General features: G+C 35.5%; 1 protein-coding gene across 2 annotated transcripts in view; it reads left to right on the forward strand.

Moving 5' to 3' along the window:
• Positions 1–285: 285 nt before the first annotated feature.
• itgb1a (integrin, beta 1a) overlaps positions 286–27,426 on the forward strand; it is a 42,670-nt gene continuing 15,529 nt past the window's right edge. The window contains exons 1-6 of one of the 2 annotated variants that reach the window (XM_051881499.1): positions 286–567; positions 23,368–23,434; positions 23,719–23,804; positions 26,018–26,237; positions 26,343–26,513; positions 27,145–27,383. In XM_051881499.1, the coding sequence (XP_051737459.1) occupies positions 23,368–23,434; positions 23,719–23,804; positions 26,018–26,237; positions 26,343–26,513; positions 27,145–27,383 (783 nt within the window). In that variant the 5' untranslated portion in view covers positions 286–567. The remainder of the gene's footprint in view (positions 568–23,367; positions 23,435–23,718; positions 23,805–26,017; positions 26,238–26,342; positions 26,514–27,144; positions 27,384–27,426) is intronic. The other variant, XM_051881500.1, reaches the window with a different exon arrangement.

Here is a 27,426-nt window from a genome sequence, read left to right on the forward strand (position 1 = left end):
ATAAAAAAAGTAAAATAAAATAATAACAGTAGGCTACATATACAATATAGAGAGATTACACAATCAATTAATCAATCAATCAATCAATCAATCAATACAGAAAAGAATACCTCTAACTCCTAATATAATCGTTTTAACCTAGGCTTACAGTTTTTGTTATTCAATATGTAAAGACAAAATTACTGAGGCAAACCCACCTTTTCTATTTAGTGTTGGACTAAGAGGGTTCGTGGCGTCATAAGGCAGCTCTGATGACGTCGGGAGGTATTTCCTGTAGGGGCGGGGTCTGTCGGAGGGTCTGCTGACCTCATACTTTTTCATGAAACGTTCATCAGCTCTTCTGTCCGACGCAAACGCGTTGACGGTAAACGCGACCGGTGGACTTTGTGGAATACTTAATTTGACAGCGAACGGACGCGGAATGGATTGTTTTGTGTGATTTGTTTTGACTGAAGGATTTAACAGAAGCTCTTTAAGGGTTAAAAAGAAACAGAAGGATACACGTTGACAAAAGACCCCTATGAGGCTTCGAAAGTGAAGAGAGAAAACTAGTAAAAAAGCCATAAGGTAAAGTTACCGTGCATATGCTGTCCGCCGAATGAAGGGACACTGTTTTCATCGGGGTTTTATTTTAGAAAATGGTCAAGTGTTTTTTAAATCAGATGCGAGTGTGATGTAAAGTGAGAAATGTGTGGTAAAGTTGCTTGTGCGGTTTGAATAACGGTCGGTCTCTCGCGGATATTTTGGGTGGTTTATAAAAAGATTTGTATCTACTTTTGTTAGTTTAGAAGTAAAGCCTCTCATAGGCGCTTCGTTGTCAGTTTACTTGTTTTTGTGTGTGATTTCTAGCACACAACAGGGGGGAAAAATGTTCGACCCTATATTCCATCTGTTTTCTCTATCAATATAAATGCAGCACATCAACACTTGTTGCTAGGGAGAATCATTTTTCTGAGCATTTTGTGCTCCTATTCTGACTGAGCTTTCCGTTTTTTAAAGTGGTTTATTAATATTAATCAAAATACATGTATTTATTTCCAAAAGAAAGAAATGAACGATGACGTATAGAAGGTTCGAATGTGTGATGTCATTTGACATTCAAATGTAGCGCTTATTTCAGGCTGCAGGTTTCTGTGGAAAATATGATTCTTCAAAAAAAACATTCAAATCATATACTAATAAGCAATGGAATAAGAAACAAACAAAGAAATGTAATAAATTGCTTTCATAATGAATTTGCTTAAATGTTTTCCTAGGTAAATGCAACTAACCACTATCCAGTGTTTAAACACAGCCATGGTATTGGTCTGGACTAACTATACAGTACAGAATGACATGTCTACAGATGTTTCTCATTTTACTGTATTACTAGTAATAGGATTCAGTACATATTGGACACAAATGGAAAACATGAGTGAGAAAAAAAAAAACATCTTTCATGGTTTCTGTTTACAATCAATTTCTCAAATATGACCAAAGCAAGTCTTCTTCCTAAAGCTGACATGTTCCTTTGAAATGTCAATACAGCAGGAAAAAGACTGCATTGATTAATTGGATGCAGGGACACCCTTGTACCCATTTTAATCTGAAGAAGACGTCTGGCTCTTCTGTCCTTTAGAACAACCTTGTGTCTGACAGCAGAGGAGCTTTTTTAATCAAGTAAATGTACGAATCCAGTATAAATCGGGTGTGTGGTCAGTAGCATCTGTTCGCTGACAGTACATGACCTCTAACCTTCGCAACAGCTGCTGGACAGAAAAAGAACTTGTTGTTGGACCTTTAACAGCGACTTCTTTTGACAGATAAGTGCTGTCTTTCAAGCAGGTGTGTCACAATCCTGTGGTGTGTTTCTGCTTTGTTGGTTGCTTAAAAGAGTTTTACATATAAGGTGTCGGTAATGATTATAACTTTAAGTTAGAGGTTAGTTTTTCTTGTGAAGTTTGTGTTGTCCCATTTATCTCTTGTCCAACACATTAAAATGCATATATACGCTTATATTTTTCCACAAAAAACTAATTTCAAGTATTTAAGTATAAGCCTTTGAATCAAAAGCTCTTTGAAGATCATGCAAAACATTAAGTTAGTCAAGTGTGTCCAAACTTATTGGTACTCTACATGTGTTTTATGTACGTAATCATGCTTTAATGTAATTATTTTCCATGCACTCTTGTCAATTGAAATCTTAGCAAAAATATTTATAGGAACGTCATTGTTTTCCAGACCTTGTTTGGCAGTCATTCAGAACTGGGCTTTGATCCTGCATCAAATTGAGAGGAGGGGTCCACTTTTATGGAGTTAATATTGTGCCATAATTAAATAAATCCAGCATTTTGCAAACAAACACGATCTGCTTTGCAAAGGAAAACTCGACTCGCCTCGCAAACAAAGTTTGAGCGAAAACGCAGAGGAGTAACAAATATATGTATTGTTTTACAAATATAAATAATTGAGCCTACTTCATATTTCACAAATAAATACAAACCATCCTACAAATGGCTTGTAACACTTACCTTTTTATGAGATCTCTCGGCTTGATTTTCTCACAAATGCAGTTGAGCAACTTCCTCTTCCAAAACAGCAGATGGCGCTTTGCTATGAGTCAGTTTACGCTAGTCTCCCGAGAGAAGCCCCGATAACATCACTCGGCTCGCTCTGGCTACTCCGGTTATCTCTGTATGCATAACATGTTATACAAAACATGTTATAAAACACCAATCTGCCTCTTTTCATTTTCATTTAAACATATTAATAATAGCCACACAAATTTGGTTCAGGCAACGCTTACATTGATCATCTTCACTGCATGTACAGTACCGGTCAAAAGTTTGTAAACATTAAGGTTTTTTGAATGTTTTGAAAGTAGTCTCTTAATCTCACCAAGGCTGTATTTATTTGATAAAAAAAACAAACAGTAAAAACAGTAATACTGTGAAATATTATTGCAATTAAAAGTAACTGGTTTCTGTTGTATATTTCAAAATGTAATTTATTCCTGTGATCAAAGCTGAATTTTCAGCATCATTACTCCAGTCTTCAGTGTCACATGATCCTTCAGAAATCATCATACTCACCTGTTCACCACTCATTTTCGTCAGCTGAAAACTTCTTGTAAACTTTTTTTCAGGCTAGCCTATAGGCCTATGTGATATACATATATATAGCCTATATATGTCTTGAAATGTGTTTTGATGCATGATTCTATAAATGCCCCGAAACATGCATTTATAGTAATAATAATAATGAAAATCAAGCCGAGAGATCTCATAAAAAGGTAACTGTCTTACAATCATAACAGACAGGTGTGTGCTTGTACTAGATTTGTTAGTTCAAAGGTTACATGCCATTTGTAGGATGGTTTGTATTTATTTGTGAAATATGAAGTAGGCTCATTTATTTATATTTGTAAAACAATACATATATGTGTTACTCCTTTGCATTTTCGCTCAAACTGACCTTTGTATTTGCACATCACTTTCTGTTTGTTTGCGAGTCGAGTTTTCCTTTGCAAAGCAAATCGTGTTTGTTTGCAAAATGCTGGATTTGTTTGTTTAATTATGGCACAATATTAACTCCATACATTTGACAGTTCGATTCTCTGTACTTCTATGCATTCCTAATATTTTCAGTAGAGTTGTGATGAGACTGTTAGCTCATGAGACAAGACTAGACGAGACACGATATTGAGTTCACGAGATGAGATTTTTACACAGTATTTTTTAAAAATCCTCAATGGCAAAATACATGAAAAGTAGTGTGCAGTTGCATTTGAAATGTTTTAACTAAGCATCTTGTAATGAATGTCATTTCAGTTCTACTTTCTGAGTATGAATTATCATATGCAGTGAAAGACAACAATACTGAAGCACTGTTAAAGGTTTTCCCACAAACTCAACTGACTGGCTTCTTTCCTGTATGATTTCATATGAGTCTCTTCAGACCTCACTGCACATGATTTATGAGCTTCTACAACTTCTAACTGAACTTCTTTCCACAAATTGATCATAGAAATAAAAACAGTATAAATAAAAATGAATAACACAAATGAAATACTGTCTCAATATTCAAAGTGCAAATAGAGACAAAATTTTTATTCAAGCATGATACAGAGCTGAGAGACAGAGCCCAGCCTAAGATAGCTTTCATATTGGGAGATATTTGCATGCATCATGCAGGGAGCCACTTTCAAAATGCGAGGTATTGAAATTGTGTTTGAATGAGCACTTATGTTTTTTTGTTTCGCTTTTGATTTCACAATTATACTCTGTGAATAGGGAGCAGCGTTGCTGAGCGTGCATTCTACCAGATAAGACATTTGTAAAATGCTTAGGCTCTGTTGTGCAACGAATCCTCCGCCATGGTCTTGTCAGTCATCTCATCACTTACTCTCGTCATGTGATCAGTGAACTCTGATTCTTGCTGCACTATGTACAACTACTCTGCAGCTCGTGTTGGATGAGCTGGATGGGATTGAAGCAACCGTTATCCAACTGAATTAAATGGGTTTTTTTATTTCTATAAAAAGCAAAACGACAGTGGAGGCATAATATAAATGTAGTGGTGGCGTATTCTATACTGATTTCACCCTCACACTTTGTCATGGCAATATTACGAGACAGCTTTTCACCTCGTCAAGAAATCTCATCACATTTTAATTTTGCGAGATCTCATCAGAAAGAAGTCTAAAATTGTAAAATCCAGACTAAAATGCAAATTCTTTCATCATTTACTCATGTTCAAATCCATATGATTTTTTTTTTTAAGAATTTTCATGTTGCTCTGTTCCATTCAGTGAAAGTGAATGGTGGCCAGGGGCTGTCAAGCTGCCCAAAACAACAAAAAAAGTACCATAAAAGTAGTCCATATGACCCGTGCACTGTAATACAAGTTTCATAAAGAAGCTGTGAGTAAGCAACACACCGAAATGTAAGTTTAAGCCACTGGAAATCTTCCCTTCCATTGTAGCTCATAAATATTATTGAATAAATATGCTGATATTCAAATTCGACACACTACAGTCAGTTACAAGACAGTAATCAATGACATTTGGCATCATGACATCAAACCTGGTGTTACGTTCTTGAAGCTTCTTATTAAAATAAACAAAAACGTGAATGAGATTTGAGAACAATAGTGGGTGAGAAGATCAGTGATACATTTCTTAAGTTTCCCACAAAATCATATCTGTGTTACTTTTTGTAATTTTTGGACATTTTTGACATCCAGATCACCATTCTTTTAATGTATGGAAGTAAGCTGCTTGGACATTTTGGAGATATTTTAGCATCTCTACCCATTTTTTTTTATTTATTTTTTTTAATGGATTTGTCTTGTAGACCATATTATGCTGCCTTTTTTCCACATCATGTTGTTCTGAGTGTCCTTTTATTTATTATAAGGAGGTTGTTCTGAAGTTGTCAGACTTAAAGGGTTAGTTCAACCAAAAATGAAAATTCTGACATCATTTACTCACCCTTGTTGTTCCAAACCCATAAGACTTTCGTTCATCTTCGAAACACAAATAAAAATATTTTTTATAAAATCTAAGAGCTTTCTGTCCCTCCATTGACAGTCCATGCAACTACCACTTTGACGCTTCAAAAAGTTCATAAAGAGATCATAATCCATATTATGGAAGCTCAAGAATGTGAACCAATGAGGTTCATTCTTGTGGGTCACGCAGCACGTTTGAACCAATGAGGTTTGTTCTTACGCATCAAGCATGGTTGAGCTTCTCGCTCATCAATGTTTATATGTGAATAAAAGCCTAAATTCAGTCTTTTCATCATATAAAGCGATCAAGTCTCTACAGAAAATTTGGATTAAACCGCTCCATTCATATCGATTATTATTACAATCTCTTCATGAACTTTTTGAAACGTCAAAGTGGTAGTTGCGTAGACTGTCAATGGAGGGACAGAAAGCTCTCAGATTTCATTAAAAAGATCTTCATTTGTGTTCCAAAGATGAACGAAAGTCTTCCGGGTTTGGAACGACATGAGGGTGAGTAATTGATGACAATTTTTTTTTTCATTTTTGGGTGAACTAACCCTTTAAAGCATATAACACATGTGTCTGGAGGAACTTGACTCGCTAAATGTCCCAACTTTTCTTCTCAAAAGAATTACCCTTCAACATTTGGCTTACAAAGCATTGAATCTTTTTTTAATGTAATCTTTTTTTCAAAGTGTAAGGTAGTAAACTCTCTTTAGACTCTAAACCCTTTTATGTTTTCATGTCGCGATAAAGGAGCTCAGAATGTGTGTATATCTCTGTTGCTCTGGTAATATCTCTTGTTTGATGCTGGTCTGGAAAACAGGCGTCTGTCTAATCTGATCTTCCTTTTGTCCCCTCCCTATTTTCTTGGAGCAGTCCACTCTTTTCTGATCTCAGTTCTCATTGCTCTTACTGGTCAGCCAATGAGAAATAACTTTTTTTTTTTTTTTTTCCTGCCGGTGTACAATGTAAGCAGTATTCATGTGAGCCAACGAAGGTCACACAGTAAATTAGCTTGAAATTGACCTGGAATGGCATGTGGTCAGTGCAGTATTGTGTAGCTGGTCTCTCATCTGTTTTAAGCATTTTTCTTGCCAATCTGTCATAGAGAAACCTGACGAAAATGCTGAAAACAAACAGTTGTTGTTATACATGCTTAAAAACTTAGTGAAGAGAAAGCTGAACTGTTAGACCAGAAAAATGCAGTTAATATCTAATGCTTGCCGTAAATCTAATGCATTAAATGCAGATGCAAATGATTTCTGTTAAAAGCTACATTATTCACTTTGTACTTACTTCATACTTGAGCATGAATTAATTTGTTAAGGTCTTTGGGGTAAATAGATGGCCTGTAGTGTTGTTAGTTTGGGAAAGTTTTGAATCAATTCTGCACAGTCAACAGCTGGTGTTGTACAGCTGTTGGTAGAAATGCAGAACTGATGTAAAAAAACAAAAAAAAACAAAAAACATGAACACAAGATACAAACCAGAAACATTAGATCCTTATAGAGTATAAAGAGTATATTAAAAAACGTAACTGACAGAAAAAATTACAATGACCATTTTAGTTACAATATATCATTATATCGATATTTTTGAGCATTTGTTATAGTTTCCTGTGGTGGCAAATTTTGACGTTAACGTTGACGCTGAGGATGGGGATGAAGATCGGCGGATAAAGGCTTGATTTTGGGTCTTTTCATCACAATCATATCGATTCAGAAGATCTGAATTACAGTGCACTAATAAAGTGGACTGTTTTTACTGTATTTTATCGTCTGTTTGAAATGGCAGCATATTAATAAAATGCCTCTTGTGGAAGCCTGTAAATAAAAACAGTAATTGCGACTTTTTATCTCAGAATTCTGACTTTTTTTCTCACAATTGCGAGTTATAAAGTCACAATTCTGAAATAAACTTGCAATTGCAAGAAATTGCAATTGCAAGAAAAGAGTTTGTCTCACAATTGTGAGAAAAAAAGTCAGAATTGTGACTTTATATCACACAATTGCGAGGTTATATCTTGCAATTCTGACTCTACAACTCGCAATTGTGAGAATTCTGAGATAAAAAGTCACAATTACTGTTTTTATTTTTTTATTTAGTGGCGGAAATGAGCTTCCATAGCCTTTTGTGTCTCACAGCTAACAAAATAAATATTACATTAAGTATTGGTTAAACAATTACAGAAATGTTGTTTGTTTTAAGGTTTTAAAATGTATACAGTATAAAACAAAACAGATAGACAAGTGTAATCGCAATAAGTTATTCCAGAAATGGCAAAAAGCAATACCGAATTAGTCCAAATGACGATGTATTGCATACAGAGTGCTTTCTCATGGTATACAGTAGTTTTGTGTGAGGTACAGAGTATAATTTTAGTTGTTAATCACCGAAAATCTTATCTTGATCCACTCCATGATGCAAATCTCATTCAAATGCACACATCGCCAAAAACATGGCATGTTGCAAAAGAGACAATGAGCATTTGATATCACTGACGCAAAACCTTTGCTGTAACACTTCTTAAGGTGGCAAAAATTGAATTTTGAATGCGTACGCAATTTGACGGTTATGAGCACTACTGACTAGATAAAGTTTGTTGAATAAAGACTTGATATGGATTCTGAAAATTTGGATTACAGCACAATAAATGTATTACGTTTTTTATCGTTTTATGTTGAGTTTTTGGTGTAATTTTATGGCACATTCAGACACTGATTCACTTCTGTGAATAATAAAATAAATATAACATAATAAGGAATGGTTAAATTATTACAGAAACTGTATTCATTTTAAGATTTTAAAGTGTTGTCTTATTTAAAGTTATGTAATCCGTTAAACAAACTGGCACCAGAAGTCATACAGAACAAAATGAAATATTATAGTAACTTACAAATGATTCAACTGCGTTCAATAAATGTGATTGAAAACATAATCTCAATGATCAAAAATACAATAGCATTAACTGATTTATTGCATTCACATCATTTGTACATCTGTAAAGTTGTTTAAATACATAAATGATTTACATTTTAGATTATTTCAAAATGTCAATATTGTATGTTTTAGTGTCTATGCTAACATAAATAAATGCACTTGTGGTTTCAGTTTTTGAAATATGTTGAACATTGATCTAAATAAATAAATTCAGTTATTGCTGTTGTCCCAGGTAAGCATTTCCCTATAGTTCTAGTTTGTAATCACGTCTTGTATCCTGTTTATTCATGTTAAAATATAGATAACATGTGTATATATGTTTCTACATTCCTGATCTCCCTGTTGGGTTTATTTTGTGATAATGACCAGCTGACTCCACCCTTACTTGTTCTTGTTTTGTTTCACTGCCAAAAATAGGTCCAACCAAGAGGCCAATACAAATCTCAGATAAAATCTTTAATTTCCTCAAAACTATTACAGCCCTCCTTATCTACAGAGACTTCAACACTGCCATAATGTTAATTAATGCTTGGATAAAAAGAACTAACCTCAACAACACTTTTACACCATTTATTGACCTATTAAACCTAATTTATACGTATATTAACATTTCAAGTTGTATAAATTAACAGTCAATGTATGAACCAACATAAATGTACAATGAACAATAGTGTATTTAGAAATAAACATTAACCTACAATAATAAATTCTGATACTTAATTGCATAAATGAATGTTAACAAATTGAACCTTAAAGGGATAGTTCACCCAAAAATGAAAATTTGATGTTTATCTGCTTACCCCCAGGGCATCCAAGATGTAGGTGACTTTGTTTCTTCAGTAGAATACAAATGATGATTTTTAACTCCAACCGCTGCGGTCTGTCAGTCGTATAATGCTTGTCAATGGTAACTCCATCTATAAGAGTAAAAAAAACATGCACAGACAAATCCAAATTAAACCCTGCGGCTTGTGACGACACATTGATGTCCTAAGACACGAAACGATCGGTTTGTGTGAGAAACCGAACAGTATTTATACAATTTTTTACCTCTAAAACACCACTATGTTCAACTTGCGCATCCGGTTGGTGAGGTTTGAACGCGCTCTGACAACGGAAGTGATCTCTCGCACTCATTGAAGTATAAGCGCGATGTAACGGAGGCCAGCTAGTAAGAGCTGTACGTGTAAACCTCACTCCTCTGGCCTCAAGAGGCACACTAGCGACTGATGCTGTAGGCTGTGGTCTTTAGCGTCCTTGTTAGTGCTCATGCCATTAACGCTAGTTCGAAACCCACTCTGAGCAGTGCAAGGAGAACTGAAGGGGCCACATTGGTGCCATGACCCAGGTGGGAGTGAGGTTTAAGGGGGTGAGTGTAACGGAGGCCAGCTAGTTAGAGCTGTGCAAGCAAACCTCACTCCTTTGGGCTCAAGAGGTGCACTAGAGGCTGCAGTCTTTAACATCCTTGTTAGTGCAGCTGCCTCTCATGCCAGAAGCGCTGATCCGCTTGGAGCAGTGCGAGAGGAACCAGAGGGGTTACGTTGGTGCCGTGACCCAGATGGGAGTGAGGTTTAGGGGGGTAAGTGTAATGGAGGCCAGATAGTAAGCTTGTTTTCTTGTTTCCATAGTACCCTGTTTTTGTTCGTAGTCAGTTTGTAGTATTTACTCCTTGGTTTCTGTTCCGTTTGGTGTGGTGCTTTGTGGATGTATCGTGTGTGTTGTTGTTTTCAGTTCAGTTTTTGCCTGAATTTAACCTATTTTTTGTCTATGTTTCTCCGTGTCTGGATTTACTTTTGTTATTTTTGTTATTAAAAGTTTAATGCTACATTTGGATCCCATTCTCCATGTTCTCTGAATCAACCCGAGTTACATTAGCGCTGTAACATATTGGCCTGCTGTTGAGCTGGTTTACCCTTGTGAGACTGAAGAGTCATGTTCAACAGTGCTGTTCTCCTCAGAGTCAGCCCCTCCATTACAATGAATGAATCAGTTAGGTCCAATAATAAAAATGATAGATGAGCATGTGACTGTGTTATTTTTCTATCTTAAATCATACGGATGACTTCAGTGATGCATCAGCCACAGTTACACCAGGATGAATATGAATCAGATCATAAAAAGATACAGTACGTAAAAGGGGAGCAAATATTGGGCGGGGCTTGATTTTGTCCATGGGGAATTGATTGGATGGTTGCGGTTTGCTATTGGTGGATCTTAAGTGAGTGATAGGTTGCCCCGCCCTCATCATCAGAAAAGAGAAGTCGCTGCAAGAGGGAGGGGGAGTAATTTTGATTCAAGATTACGAGGCACATGAATTTACAAAATAATGATGTGCACCCATAAATCATTTATAATTAACAAAAATAAGAATTGTCTATTTTGATTTCATGGTGACTTTAAATGGCAGATCTAGAATTATTGGATATTTACAGTATTATTTTATTGTACACTTCTTAATAGTCCCATTAACAGGCTCATATATGTTCAATACAAACCACCATCTCGTCATCTAAATGTTAGGTATCACAAACATATAGGCCTTACATTGGATAAAGGGTCCTTGAACAAACTGTTGGGCTCTCGTTTTTATGGCCAGAGGTTCACAGCAAGGGGTTTCTGGCTGTTGGCCAGACCGCCTGCAGGTTTCCTGTGTGATAGGGGGAGATTCCCGTAAAGCGAGGGAGTGAAAGCCAACTCAACGGTTAAAAGGGACTAGTCAGGCAGAAGCAGTAACATTACGACGGTCCTGAACCCTGTAATGTCAGCTACAGGTCTCAGAGGCGTAATACATCATGCTCAGTGTAGTCTATGCATTATATGTGTGCTGGCTTTTATTGAGGGCTAACTCTCGCCCAGCCTTCAATTTGATTCATCTGGGTTGCATTTGACTGATACTAGAGGAGATGCTGGGAATAGAGTATAAAAGCCTTTGTTCTGGCCATAGGGAAAACACATCTCAAGGATTCCTGGGATGTTTTTAAAGAGGATGGTAGAGTTAGTGGTTTACTACAGAGGGTGGAGAAGATAAAATGAAGAAGTTGGCCTTAGGGTGGAACCAAGATAGATGAGTTTATCCATATATTCAACACAGGCTCACTGGAAAATGTGCTTCTACATACATTTTTGCAAAACTCCAAAAATGTATACAATTTAGTTTCCAGGTCCCTAAACTTACCCGTATCCCACCTCAATATCAGCGAAAGTATTTTGCAATACAATATGAACAAAATAAGTACATTGTACTTATTTTTTGATGTAAGTACACAGTAGTTATGGCCATCTAGGTTTAAGGGCGGGTTAAAGTGTAAGGGATGGTTCAACAGTGTAATTAATATAAAGTGGGAGCGAAAAGTATTGCATTGAGGGAGGAATCCAAGCCTTATCTAGAGACTTAACAGACTTGTGCCAGTAACACCCAAAACACCCTAGTAACCATATAGCAACATACTAAATAACTCAGAACACTTTTAGCAATGCCCAAATCATCGTAGTATCATGGCAATGACTTTTGTATGAGCAAAAGCCAATCACATCTTCTTACCCTGGTGTCTCTCTGCTGCTTGGTGATTACATACATCTTGTTCTATTTGTGTCGTTGTTGAATTGTGGTTGGCTAAGTAATGTCCAGTACAGCAGAAAGTGGTATTGATCCAGTATGACTGTGAAGGATGGGGTTGAACTCAAGCATTAGCATGGTCAATATTCCCCTAAAGGTCCATTTTATAGAAAGAGCATTACTCTTTGATGTTTTGCCATATTCACAATTTGATTTCGTAGTTTGAAAGTCAAGAAAAAGGTATTTTTTGCAAATGCATTGTTTACAGCAAAGTTTTTGTCAGCCGAACTTCTTTGACCTAAAAAAAAAAAAAAAAAAAAAAAAGGTGCTATATAGTACTAAAAGTAATTCTTTGGCTCGTAATCATGGGGGAACCACTTTAAGTGCTGTATAGCACCAAATCTTGGTGCTTCAGTGGTTCTTTTGGTTCTTTGGGATGACTGAGGTGCTATATAGCACCACTACCGTATACAGGACCTGTTAAGCCGCTGTATGGTTCTTCAATGGTTCTTCAGTGGTTCTTTGGGGTGGTTAAGGTGCTAATAGCACCATTGCCATACAAATAGCCTGTTAAGCCCCTTTAAAGGTTCTTTACAAGCCAAAGAACCACTGTTGGTGCTGTTTAGCACCATTTTTGTTGAAGAAATAAAATGCGATATGGCACCTCTTATGGGTTCTACATAGCACCATTTGACAAAGGTGCTGTAGGGCACCTTTAAAGATATGGTGCTACGTAGCACCAAAAGTGGTTCCCCTATGATTACGAGCCAAGAACCACTTTTAGTGCTTTATAGCACTTTTTTTTTAGAGTGTACATGTACTTTATTGTATTCACAAGGAAACTGAAATAGTCATGTTTCTGCAGCTTGACAGCAAAAAGAGAGTTCCTTAAATATCTATATTTGCATTAATAGTTCAATGTAGAGCCAGATCTATCTAAATAACCTCTTTCAAAACCAAAAGCCTGTTTAGCATTATAAAGAGTTCTGCTATTGTTACAAGGCAAATCCTGGTGAAAAAGAAGTGTGCTTAATTGTATTGAATGTGCATGTGTAGTGTACTTTAAATTTTAAAAGTATATTTTAAAAAAACCTTATTTGGAGATAATATAATATTAATGAAATAAAGTCACTTAAGTGTACTTGTAGATAGTACACTTTCATGTTTCTTAACACATTTAAGTACACTTTTAAAGAGTTTATAATTATTGTAATAATTTCAAAAGTACTTTTTAAATCAGTAGGGTTTAATAATCTTTTGTCGTGCTTTAAAGAAGTACTCTTATTTAGATACTTAATTATAATTTTATAATCATAATTTTAACTGTAAAATGTTATTCAGTATTACATGTAAAGTTAATATATTTTAAATGTACTAAATAGTAAATGTGTAATTGCAAATATATTCATGACATACAAGTTTCGGTAACACTTTTTTACAGAGTCCTTGTCACAAATGTTACATGTACTTAGTAATAACAGTAAAATAATTACAAGCAAGTAAGCCTAAGCCAAATCCTAAGCCTAACTGTTAGTACATGTTTTCAATTATTATTACATGGCTCTGTGGAATACTTGATTCTGATTGGTCAATCGCGCCATCCAGCAGTATGTTATTCCCCGATAACAACCACTGAAAACAGATAACACAGGCTCACCCGGGTTACTGAAGTCAGCAGCGCTATACGCTTGCTAGGAACGTTTTTTCTTTGTCAAAGTTTTGCGTTTGGTGAGCTAATGAAATATTAAAACTTTAGTTATTTAATTATGCCATCCAGTATCGTGGACTCATTCTCTCTTGTTTCACACAAACGCATCTGCTGCCATTTTGCGACTATTTTTTTGTACACTGTTGGATTATAAGATAGCAAACAGGTACGATTTTAAACAGTTTCATCTCAGATCAATATCTCTTATCAACATAACTATACTATATATAACTGCTCTCTCCGCGGAAGCTTTGCGTTTAAAGAGCTAATAAAATATTTTGACTCAGATCAATATTTCACATCTAATTATTTACTTATGTGGCAAGTAGCCGTGTAATAAGCGGGATAATGTACATTTAGCTGGTTGTTATCTAAGAATAAACCCCTTCAGCCTGATTACCCTGTCTGGGTTTATTCTGAGATAACAACCGGCTGGATGTACATTATCCCTTACTTATTAATCAGTACTTAATTGTATAATTACACTGTAACAGTAACATCTTAAAATGACATGTAACTCAAGTTTCAATGGAAATTACATTATAGGACATTTTAGCTTACCAATAAATGCATGTCAGTACAGCACTTTAACCAGATTTCAAAGACAGTAGGGCCCGGTTTCACAGACAGGGCTTAGACTAAGCCAGGATTAGGCCTTGGTTCAATTAGGGCATTTAAGTAGCTTTTATAAACATACACTAGAAAAACACATTACTTGCATCTTAAGACAAAACAATGGCTCTGACATATTTTAAGATATGTCAGTGCAAGTTGCTTTCAGTTAAAACAGCTCAAACATGCATTTTAGTCTGGGACTAGCTTAAGCCTTGTCTGTGAAACCAGGGGTAGAAGTAATAAAATTGCATATAAAGATGCACTTAAGTGGAGCAAAAAAGCACTTAAAAGTTAATTCATAATACATTCATTTAAGCTATAAAACATTTTCATTTAATTTCAGATAACATGCAATTAAGGGTCTGAAAACATTACATTCAGTTAGCACTTAAGTATTCTTTTAAAGTATATAATTTCTGTAATAAGTGCTCTTTTTAATCAAGCTAGTGTTATTTTTCACAAGGGAAAATCCCTTGAACTAATCTGTTGATTTTCAGAACCAGCGATTATGAGTTTTATTCCCTGGACAATCTGACTAAATCTGAAGAACAGAAACGAAACCTTCTGATTTGAAAAGCATTTTGAGGTTGTTGAGTGCTTGAGAAAACAAATATATATATATATATATATATATATATAATTTATCTTTAAATAAGCAACAGAATGCGTCAAAAGAGACTTTCTTCTGGCGGATTGTTAAAGCTGGACCTCATTACATGCTCCCCCATTTAAAGGGATATTATGTCATGGTTGTGTTTGGCCTTCATTTCAGGATGGGGCATTTGTGGGCATTTATTCTGATCCCTCTTTCCCAGTCCAGAATGGAAAAGAGAGACCAGAGAAGAAAGAGGGTGGTCTTTCCACGCAGCATTCGAAGGGTTTGAAGTTTCTGTCTGGATTTCAGTGTCCTGGAGAGAAGGGCCGTCCTTTTTACTGTTTTTCTCTTTGCTCCTTTTTTTTCCTTTCCTTTTGCATTTGTATGTGCATTTATCTTTGTGTTATCTTAATGTGGCGAAGAAAATTGCATTAGGATCAGAAGAAAGTTTTCGAAAGTCAATGATGAAAAAGAACAGATTTTCACCAACTGCTGAGTTTTGTTGTGACACTATCTGTGTCTCAGAGTTGTACCAGGCTTTTTACCACAGCATTGTATAGATAGAGACATCATTCCCATGATGCTCTCTGTTCAGCCTCTCCCCAGCATTCCTGTGAAACCAGCTGTAAAACCTCACTGAACAGAAACACAGCAACAGCCATGTTGTTTGTTTGTATTTGTTGTTGTTTTTTTGTTTGTTTGTTTGTTTTTTTTTCAGTGTGACACCTTAATGGTGTTTATCAAGATGGTTTACGTTCACACTCTTAATTAGGGCCTAAAAATGTGTTTTTCTTGGCTAGATTAATTAAAAATGAGTGAATGCATTTGTTTCCATTGAATTTAACAAGTCAAAAAAGTACAGAATAATGCTTATGTGTGCACTATTTTTGTATTAAAGGACAATGGGGCTACACTGAAAAAAGTAATTTTTATATTGGTTTAATCAATAATCATGGTTTTCGGTTTAAACCTTTTTTGTTGAGTTTGTCTTAAATAACACTCTTTGTAGAAAAATAATTAAAAGATTTTTTTTTTTTTTTTTTTTAAATAGTATTTTCACTTGATGTGCAGAACACATTACTGGCTAGCTTTCAAGGGTTAGTTCACCCAAAAATGAAAATTCTGTCATTAATTACTCACCCTCATGTCGTTCCACACCCGTAAGACCTTTGTTCATCTTCAGAACACAAATTAAGGTATTTTTGATAAAATCCGATGGCTCAGTGAGGCCTGCATTGACAGCAAGATAATTAACACTTTCAGTGCCCGGAAAGGTACTAAAGACATATTTAACCCTCTGGCCCTTTTAGTTTAGGAGTCACACTTGCCTTCTTTACGGTCAAAAGTGACCGAAGCCTTGAAATGTAACTTTTTTGTTTTTCAAGAAAACCAATGTAATATATTTTTGTTCAATAATATTTTTTTGATTATTATATCAAATTTTGAGGGTATTTTATGATACTATGCAATATTTATACAAGTTTTTATTAGCTATTTTTCTATTATTTTTTTTTTTCTAATATATTTTTAAATTATTTTTCAATTAAAGCAGTATTCCATGTTAAAACAGAGACAAAGCATTTAAAATCCATTTTTTTGAAGGTACGTTAATGCCATCTGGTGGGAGTAAAAAAAAGAAAAACTTTGGTAATGCCATGGTGTAACCACTAGATTCCTATATAGTTCTGTATAAAGTGGCTTATAAATTCTCTAGTGTTTTTTTAGACACAAATACTTATTTTTATTAAGTTTTGGATTTGGATTTATACTTAGACATTCTCAAAGACTACTTTTTGTCAAGGTTTAGATTTTTTTGGTTTGAAATGTTTTTTTGAAGTGTCAGTTTTTGCATTAATTTTACTACAGTCAAACCTGAACACAGAGGAGGGCATTTTGTTACACATAACATCAAAATTCAATAAAAAATATAACAAAAATGAACAGGTATGTTTTATTACAGCTTAATAAATCTGAGTATGATCTGATGTCAACCTCTTATTTGAGTTTTGGCTTAATTTTACCATATTGTTACAGCCACACCGGTTCATTTGTGTGTGTATAATAGTGTGTTGTGTGTGTGTGAATGTGTGTAAGTGAGTGTGTGTTTGAGTGGGTTTTTCTGTTTTGTACTCTCGATGTTTTTGAGTGTAACCTCTTTCTTACTGTTCATTCTTTTACTGCTTTGTGGCTGAATTATTGACTTTATTTCACACGTTTGTATAAACCTGCTCTGTATTATAGTCTTGCTAGTTCATATGTATGTGTGTGGGGGGAGGGGGTTGGGGGGTTGGGTGTGTCTGTTTTGCACTCTTGGCATTTAGGAGTGTCACCCCTTCATTGCTGTGCACTTTTTTTCTGCACAGTGGCTGATTTGTAGTTTGTACCAACAAAAGATTCTCTGAGTTTTCATATTTTTTCGTATTTCCCATTCATTTCCTATGACGGTCATTTGATGACCGCAAAGAAGTGTGACTATTTTTTTTTTTTTCTTTAACCCTTTAACATGTCCGAATCATGTCCTTGATTTTTTTGTGTGTTCATATTGCTAATGCGACAAAAGTCACCAAGTGTCACCTTATTCAGATGAAGCTATGATTTTTAACATTTCAAAATATATAATTTTTCGAAAATGACCGAAGAGGGCCAGAATAGTTCATGTGACTACAGTGCTTCAACCTTAATGTTATGAAGTGACGAGAATACTTTTTGTGTGCCCAAAAAACAAAATAACGACTTTATTCAACATTATCTAGTGATGGGCGATTTCAAAACACTGCTTCATGAAGCTTCGAAGCTTTACGAATCATTTCTTTCGAATTAGTGGTTCGCGTATCAAACTGCCAAAGTCACGCCCCCCAGTGGTGAACCATTGAAATTTCGAATGTTTTCGAAAAACTTATGACGTAACAAAGCCTCATTTACTGAAATTACGTGACTTTGGCAGTTTGAATAATATATATATATATATATATATATATATGAGATCTACAATAAGTACAACTTTGCTTGAGTGTAAAGAAAATATTTCAATTAAGTATATGGTCTTTATAATAAATACTTTTGACTTTGTATGAATGTTTTTTTCTTTGGGAAAATAAATATTTTTGATTAAAATGAAATGTAATCAATAAATATAATTTAAGAAAAACTAATACATTTGGCTGTTTAAAAAAAAAAAGGTGAGGTATGAAATGCCTTTTAAAGCATTTTTTCAGTCATTGTAATGAGAAGCTTTGGTGTGACTTCACAGCGTTAAATGCTCAGTGACACACGGTCTAATCTGGTCGCTCTGCCCGACATGCTGTCTGCACACTGTGTGTATAAAAGGCACACTGAGAGGAACAGTTTTTAGCACACACACACACACACACACGCGCTTACTCACACTGACGGAATTACCCAATACTTAGTTTAGTTTACTATGGAAAAGACTCACAGCGTAACAACTTTCAGAGGTGTTACCAAGTTACTTATGATTTAATCTCGGCCGCCGCAGGTCCCACAGTGGCCCGCTTCAATGTTTAAAGGGTGGAATTCTTCTAAGCCACCTCATCTCTGCCCATTGAGTTTAATTGAAACCACATGCATTACATTCAACAGGGAAGTAAAAGGCATTTTCAGCTTCACCCTGGACGCCCCACATGGGCTGAGGCTGTTTTTGTTTCCAGTCAAGCCATAACAGCACTGGTTATATTTGTGATTTCTTTGGAACTATCATTGACGTCCTATGTAATTTAGAGGCAGCGTACTTGCATCAGACATTTCTTACATCAAGCCAGTATCACGTTAAGTGTATCTGTCAACACTTTTGGATAATGATATACTATTTGTAGATTGTGGTGGCAGCCAGAACGTCTTTCAAATCATTTCAAAATCATTGGTTGTGTATGTTAAACTCTTGCATAAGTCACTCATTTGGCCATATATTAATGAACTCATGAAGCTTTTTGCGGGGGAATTTTGTATATTGAGGATATTGAGGAAGTTTATATGCTAGGATATTTCTTAAACCTGACCAAATGTTTGAACTGGAGGACAAAGTGTTTTAATTGTGATTATCTATGATATAAGCAGTCAAAGAAGGTTGACGACTGTGGCGTAAACTAGATACTACTGGCTAGATTAATAAAAAGAGATGATCCCTTTCCCTTGTGAAAAAGATGTGTGCTCTATTGTTTTCAGTGTGTACTTGTTGTGTACTTCAAATCTTAAATGTATTGTATTACTTACAGATAACATAATAATAATAATAATGGAATAAAAGGCCACTTAAGTGTACATAAAGCGAGTACACTTTAATGACTGTTTCTTAGCACACTTAAGTGCGCTTAAAGCGACTGTTTCTTAGCACACTTAAGTGCGCTTAAAGCGAGTACACTTTCATGAATGTTTCTTAGCACATTTAAGTACACTTAAAGAAACTGTTTCTTAGCACACTTAAGTGCACTTAAAGCGAGTACATTTTAATGACTGTTTCTTAGCACACTTAAGTGCATTTAAAGCAGCTGTTTCTTAGCACAATGAAGTGCACTTAAAGCAAGCACACTTTAATGACTTTCTTAGCACACTTAAGTGCACTTAAAGTCGTTGTTTCTTAGCACACTTAAGTGCACTTAAAGCGAGTACATTTTAATGACTGTTTCTTAGCACACTTAAGTGCACTTAAAGCAGCTGTTTCTTAGCACAATGAAGTGCACTTAAAGCAAGCACTTTAATGACTTTCTTAGCACACTTAAGTGCACTTAAAGTGGCTGTTTCTTTGCACACTTAAGTGCAGCACTTAAAGTGAGTACACTTTCATGACTGTTTCTTAGCGCACTTAAGTGCACTTAAAGTGACTGTTTCTTAGCACACTGAAGTGCGCTTAAAGCGAGTACACTTTCATTATTGTTTCTTAACACACTTAAGTGCTCTTTAAAAATGCACTTTGTAATAATGTCAAATTAAAAGTTTTACTTCAAAGTACATTTTAAATCATTATATTTTATCTTTTCATGACATTATATTCATTATATCATTACATTTTATTATTTTGTCATGCTTTAAAGTACACTTATTTTGATGTGTTGACTAACATAATTTTAACTGTAGTGTGTTAAATGCGATATTACATTTAAAGTTCATATATTTTAAATGTACTAAATTGCAGCTTCATCATTACAGATGTGTAATGTCAAATGGATTCAAATGGATTTAAATACCTGACATACAAGTTTCAGTAGAAATGACACTGACTGAAGTAAATTTTAGTTTACCATAAATGCTTGTCAGTACATTCAGCAGTACCTTATTTAAATGATGTAGAAGTAATTATGAAATGACATATAAAGAAGTCCTTCTCAAGTGCATGGGTCAAAAACACTGCATTTAATATAAATTTAAACTATAATACATTTTTTCATTGCAATTAACATGTGAAAACTTTACATTCAGTATATTATTTCTGTAATAAGTACTCATTTTAAAAGTATGCTAAAGTGTGCTAGTTTTTCACAAGGTTGGTATGTCCCGCTGCAGGAAGTTTTTATTTAATAATTTAACATCCTGTTTTGTTAAGAGATATGTCAGAACAGGAAAGAAAACAGCATTTGTTAAACCTTTGACTTCAAATTAAGGAAACTTCTTTTAGCACACAATAATGTTAACCACTCATACTTTCTAATAGATTTCACTGTACTAAAGACGCAATGCACTTTTGAGCCCTTCACTGACATGTGGAGCCAAACAGAGAATAATTTATTAACCAGACACAACACAAAGTCTCATGGGACACACTAATCAATAATGCTTTACCTGCAGACAACAGCCATTTATGCTTTCAGCAGGCAGAAGTGCTCTGAATCTAATGAGAGATCAATGTCAGCCAGTGTTACAGGAAGTAAAGAGACTATTGAACAGATGACTAGTGTCCACATGCACCTGAATTTTTATAATCATAATATACACTGATCAGGCATAACATTATGACCACTGATAGGTGAAGTGAGTAACACTGATTATCTCTTCATCACAGCACCTGTTAGTGGGTGGGATATATTAGGCAGCAAGCGAACATTTTTGTCCTCAAAGTTGATGTGTTAGAAGCAGGAAAAAATGGGCAAGCGTAAGGATTTGAGCAAATTTGACAAGGGCCAAATTGTCATGGCTAGACGACTGGGTCAGAGCATCTCCAAAACTGCAGCTCTAGTGGGGTGTTCCCGCTCTGCAGTGGTCAGTATCTATCCAAGGAAGGATGCATGTTCGTCGCTTACTTGGGAAACACATGGCACCAAGATGCTCTATGGGAAGAAGGCAAGCCAACGGAGGCAGTGTGATGCTTTGGGCAATGTTCTGCTGGGAAACCTTGGGTCCTGCCATCTATGTGGATGTTACTTTGACACGTACCACCTACCTAAGAATTGTTGCAGACCATGTACACCCTTTCATGGAAATGGTATTCCCTGCTCGCTGTGGCCTCTTTTAGCAGGATAATGTGCCCTGCCACAAAGCAAAAATGGTTCAGGAATGGCTTGAGGAGCACAACAATGTTATTGTTAACAAAGTTATTTTGTGTGTGTGTATGTTATTCTACAGCTATTATACATTATGTTGGATTTTTTTATATATATTTTTTTTACAGTGAACTCATCTAGTATTCTGTTGAGGATACTGTTTGTCCACTTGAGTAACACCCTTTGCCAAAAGAAGTCAGCACTATTTCTGGCAAGGGAAGGAGCCACTAGGAAATGGTTTGACCGATGAATTATGGTTACTTCTACCCAAGAATGGCATCTGAGAGGCGGTATTTATATTAGCCCAGTGGTTCCTCTTTCAGGAGCTGAGAATAGATGAACCCTGTTGAGTAATGAAGGTTTATGACCTCCAGTGAACTCAAGGTCATCACTTTGAAAATATGAGCAACAAAAGATCTTTTTCAACATTTCAAGGTCAGATCAAGTAGAGATGCACTCTTAAAAATAGGTTATTTATTCGCATTTACCATTCCACGAAGAACCTTGAACATCGTTCCAATTGCACACAAGGTTCTTTAAACTCTTAAAAGTATAGGTTATAAAAGGGGGGTTTTGCAGTGATGCCATAGAAAAACCATTTTCGGTTCCCCAAATAAACTTTCAATGAACAGTTCTTAAAAGAACCTGTTTTTTTTTTTTTTCTTAGTTTGAAGAACATTTCAAAATCTAAATAACTTTTTCCACTAAAGAACCTTTGTCCATTGAAAAGTTTCCATGGGTGTTAAAAGTTATTCATGGAACCACTGATGCCAATAAACAACCTTTATTTTAGAGTGTATAAAAGGTTCTGTAGATTATTTAAATGTTCTTCACACACGGTTCTTTCAAAGTCCCTTTAAGACAAGTCATTTCACTCGGCGGCCATCTTTGAAACGCCTCTAGGGAATGCAAGTGCAACTCCTATCTCTTTGAATGGGTAAACATCAAATTCTACAAAGCTGTTTGCCAAGCTTTCGATTAAATTTCATATTTGAAATCAGCAATGAAATCTGACAACAACAGTCTCATAATTTTTTTTCCAAACGCTCGAATCATGACAAAAAAACTGTATTTTTTAGGCTGGATCAAGCTAATGCGCATGCGCAGACCTAAATGTGCGTCTCTTGTGCCTCGTTTCTGAGGTGCGCGTCTGACTGTTTCTATAGAAACCGGTGCTTCTAACGGCCGCTGCAGTGACGCGATGACTTTACCAGTCGGCGATTGGCTCTTATTTTGAAGGCGGGACTTATTGCGCATTACACTTTCTCCCATTCAAAACAATACGAGTGACACGTCTTGTGTTATTCTATAGTCTTTGGTTCTTTTCAGAACTGATCACTGAAAGGTTCTTTAGGGAGCCCATAATGGTTCTTCTATGGCATTGCTGTGAAAAACCCCTTTTGGAATCTTTATTTTTAAGAATTATGTATGTTCTTTTTGGAACCATAGATGCTGATAAAGAACCTTTGGATTTTTACCCCAGTAGCACTCTTTGCATTTCTTGTTTTAAAGAACCTTCAGTACCATTATAAAGCTTGGTAGAGCCAGGATATTTTTAAACATATCTCCAGTTGTGTTCGTCTGAAAGAAGATAGTCATATAGACCCAGGATGGTTTGAGGCTGAGTAAATCATGGGATAATTTTCATTTTTGGGTGAACTATCCCTTTTAAAATTTCCAGTGTCCCTTATATATAACATGGCATTGATTGATATATGCTATTGATATGGTAGTCAAAGTTATTTCAAAGATCATGGTCACTGTAAAAAGTGAAACTGTCAATGATACCTTACCTATCTATTTTTTCCTAAATATGATTTTTATTGTTATAGCCAAATGATGACGGTTTCATTAATTTATATAATATATTGAAATAAATAGCTTGGATGTTACCACATTCATTGTTTTCCCAATGGTGCTTGTTTTGAAAGTGACTCCACTGCTTATGGGTTTTGTCTTTTTGTTGTAGATGGACCTGAAGCTACTTTTCATATCAACATTATTAGGGATCATTTGTTGCAGCCGCGCACAGCAAGGTAATGTGAACTTTGCTCGTTCTGTTCAGTGTACTGTAACTCTGTCCATCAGAATTAATAACTGCTGTGTTCCTGTTGAGGATAACTAACCAAGGTTCTCGTTCAGCAGTTAAATACTGCTGTCATTACTCAGAGGTCGCTCCACCCAGCGCGGTCGGAGCATTATCCATAATGGAAAACATAGAGTAGTCATCTTTGGCTCCAATTGCAGGAAGCCAGAGCGATGTAAATGAATCGACTCTTTGGACAGATTTGAAACGCTCTCTGTCTCTTGTGTTCTGCAGAGGGCAACGAGTGCATCAAAGCCAACGCTTTATCCTGTGGCGAGTGCATACAAGTGGGGGCTAAATGTGGATGGTGCACTGATACCGTGAGTAGCGTTCAAATGCCATGCTCGTTCTTTTCTTTAACTCTCCATTGTTGAAACAAACACTTTCATTGCTCCAATATATTTGTGCAGCATCACAGTCATAATCACAGCCGTACTGATATTCAGACCAACAGCATGATTATGATATTGCTTTTATACAACAGTTCAGCCTGGTCTCATTGTTAATACGTAGGTATTAATACGTAACTTTCAAAGACACAAAACGTTCATTTTTGTACGTTTAGAAAGGTGCTAAAACGTACAATATTGACGTAATTATGGCACTAAAACGTAAAAATACTTACGGTTTTACAGCGAAAAAACTTAAAATATTTACGAATCTTTCATGTCATAAAGATATATGTATAATTTCCATTTTATCGTTTTGTAGATAAATGTAAGATCCCTAATCCCCATCCCGAACTTAAACCTACCCATGTTATACAGAATGTTAAAAGAATAAAACATAAAGAACAGAAATGTGTAGGAAAATGACAATTTTTGTGAAAATATAACATTAAAACGATATTTTGAGCCACTAATCCTACACCTACCCCTAAACCTACCCATAACCATTTCTTTAAACTACCTACTAATATAAATAAAAGAATGACAGACAAACAAGCGTAATCACAATAATTTATTTTTTGCGAAAATGTCAAAAGTTGTACCAAAAGTAGTTGTGTGATGATGAGTTCCAGTCACAGTCCTCTCTGGCGGTAGGGTACAGAGCAGAATTTAATTTATTAATCCATGAAAATATGATAAATCCGGCTACTCTCCGTGAAGGCGCGCACTCATTTCAAATGTATACACAGAAACACGGCATGTCGCAATCTGTGACGAAGCAGGTGAGAACCAATGAGCGTTCGATATCAGTGCCGTAAACCATGTCGTAACGCTTCTCGAAAGTGGCGCTACTTTCAAATTTGAATCATAATAAGCGCGAGCTTTGACTGCGACTGTCGCTGTTGCTGAGAATGAAGATGAAGATCGATGGATAAAGGGCTGAATTTGGATCTGTTCCTTACAAACATATGGATTCTAAAGATTTGGAGTACAGCGAACAAATAAAATGGATGTGATTTGTGAATTTATGTTGTGCTTTGGTGTATCTTACGGTTGTATTGTCAGTCGCTGCATAGGAGAAAACGCCTTCTGTGTCTCACAGCAAACAAACTAAATATTACAAAATGGTTAAACAATTACAGAAATTTTATTCATAAGGTTTCAAATTGTATTCTTGTTTAACATTATGTAATCCTCCGAAACGAGCAGCACAAGTCACGAACAGAAATGTTATTTCATATTAAGTAGATGAGTGAACTGCTTTCAATAAATTCGACTAAAAACATCGTTAAATCATTAAAGCCATGATATTTAATATTAATACATGGGAATTCATATACATTCACACTTTACATTACATGATTTACGTTTTTTTTTTTTTTTTTTTTTTGCTGTTAATACGTAAGTATTTTAACGGTTTAGTGCTATAAATACGTCAATGTTGTACGTTTATGTGTGTATGGTAGAACCACAATTTATGTAAAAATAAATACGTTTTCTTATGAGATCACGTTGAACAGTTCAATAAATGAGAGGTTAATATTGAGAAACTTGCCAGTGCTGCTGGACCAAACAAAATGACTCAAACTTAGCCATTTGATATTAATAGCTATGGCAGATTTGCCAGGAACAGTAATGGCGGATAAGTGTTGTCATTCCATTCATGCTAGGAAATCTCATTCCACATGGAAACATTGTGGTGATGCTTGAGTTTGTGCTTATAAGGAGTCCTTATTAGAGGATTTTCTTTTCTAAAATGTTCTATTTGTTATGGGTTTTTTTGTTTGTTTGTTTGTTTGTTTGTTTGTTTTAGTAGTAGTACTTCATTTCAAGTTTCGTATGGGAAATGTACACTACCATTATTTTTTTTTTTAAAGAAATTAAAACTTTTATTCAGCAAGAATGCATTAAATTGATCAAAAATGGCAGTAAAGACATTTACATTTTCAAATGTTTCAAATAAATGCTGTTCTTCTGAAGTTTCTATTCATTAAAGAATCCTGAAAAATAAAATGTATGACAGTTTCCAAAAAAATATGAAGCAGCACAACTGTTTTAAAAACAAATTCAAATAATCTGACATGCCACAACACACAACACAATCACAAACAACAGCAACAGCCTTAATATTTTCTCCCCAACAGGATTTTCTAAAACAGGGAGAACCGACATCAGCACGCTGCGATGAGCTTGAGTCACTCAAGAAAAGAGGCTGTTCGGCCACCAAGATTGAAAACCCTCACGGAAGCCAAAAGATCCTCAAGAACAAATCAGTGACCAACCGCAAGAAAGCAGCAGCTAAACTTCGACCCGAGGACATAACACAGATCCAGCCTCAGAAACTCAGCCTCAACCTTAGATCTGGTGCCTACAAACTTAAAATCATAGGTTTTTATTGATCTGCTCAAGTAATTGTGGGAATACTAACACATTTTTTTTGTGTGTGGGAATGAATTGTTATTTCTGTAGGGGAACCTCAAAATATCAATCTAAAGTTCAAGAGGGCTGAAGACTATCCCATAGACCTGTACTACCTGATGGACCTGTCCTACTCCATGAAGGATGACTTGGAGAACGTCAAGAATCTAGGGACTAGTTTGATGAAGGAAATGTCCAAGATCACCTCAGATTTCAGGATAGGTGAGAGTCTTATAAAATCATACTGGAAAACAAAACTGTCCAGTAGTTTTGCTTTAAAACCTTGGTTCTATTATATACTAGATTGCAATGTAAGTCAATGAGATCTTTATAACAGTATAGCAGATACTTACATAAAATGTATATAAATATCAGTTGTCATCTCTCTGTAGTTTTACTATGGGGTCATATAATGCAATACAGTACTATGATGATTGAGAGATGAGCAAATAAACGTTCCTCAAAAGCCTGATGGATTATATTTGATCGCATTTTAACATGATTTTTCGGTAACACTTTATTTTTTGGGTTTTTTATCTAGTTGCTTAATAGCATGCATATTACTAGACTATTGGCTATTTATTAGTACTTATTAAGCACATATTAATGCCTTATTCTGCATGACCTTATTCCAAATTCTTAATCCTACACAATACCTAAACTTAACAACTACCTTACTAACTATTAATAAGCAGTAAATTAAGAGTTTAAAGTCGTAGTTAATAGTTTATGTGTGTTCCCTATACTATACTATACCTAACCAAAACTTTCATCTCGCTGCCAAAGCCATTAGAGTCATGAGTAGACATGAATTTAAAGCTAAGATGCTGCTTCGCTCATTTACTTCGCACAGGTTTTGGCTCTTTTGTGGAGAAGACTGTTATGCCGTATATCAGTACAACTCCAGCCAAGCTCCTGAACCCCTGCACAGGGGACCAAAACTGCACCAGCCCCTTCAGCTACAAAAATGTGCTGAAACTCACCAGCAATGGGACGCAGTTCAACAGTCTGGTGGGGCAACAGCAGATATCTGGCAACCTTGACTCACCTGAGGGAGGATTTGATGCTATCATGCAGGTTGCTGTCTGTGGAGTGAGTATTAAACAGCTTGGGGAGGGTTTGCTCTGTTTTTTAC

Source organism: Ctenopharyngodon idella, chromosome 23 (genome assembly GCF_019924925.1).
Source record: "Ctenopharyngodon idella isolate HZGC_01 chromosome 23, HZGC01, whole genome shotgun sequence".
Classification (NCBI taxonomy): Eukaryota; Metazoa; Chordata; class Actinopteri; order Cypriniformes; family Xenocyprididae; genus Ctenopharyngodon; species Ctenopharyngodon idella.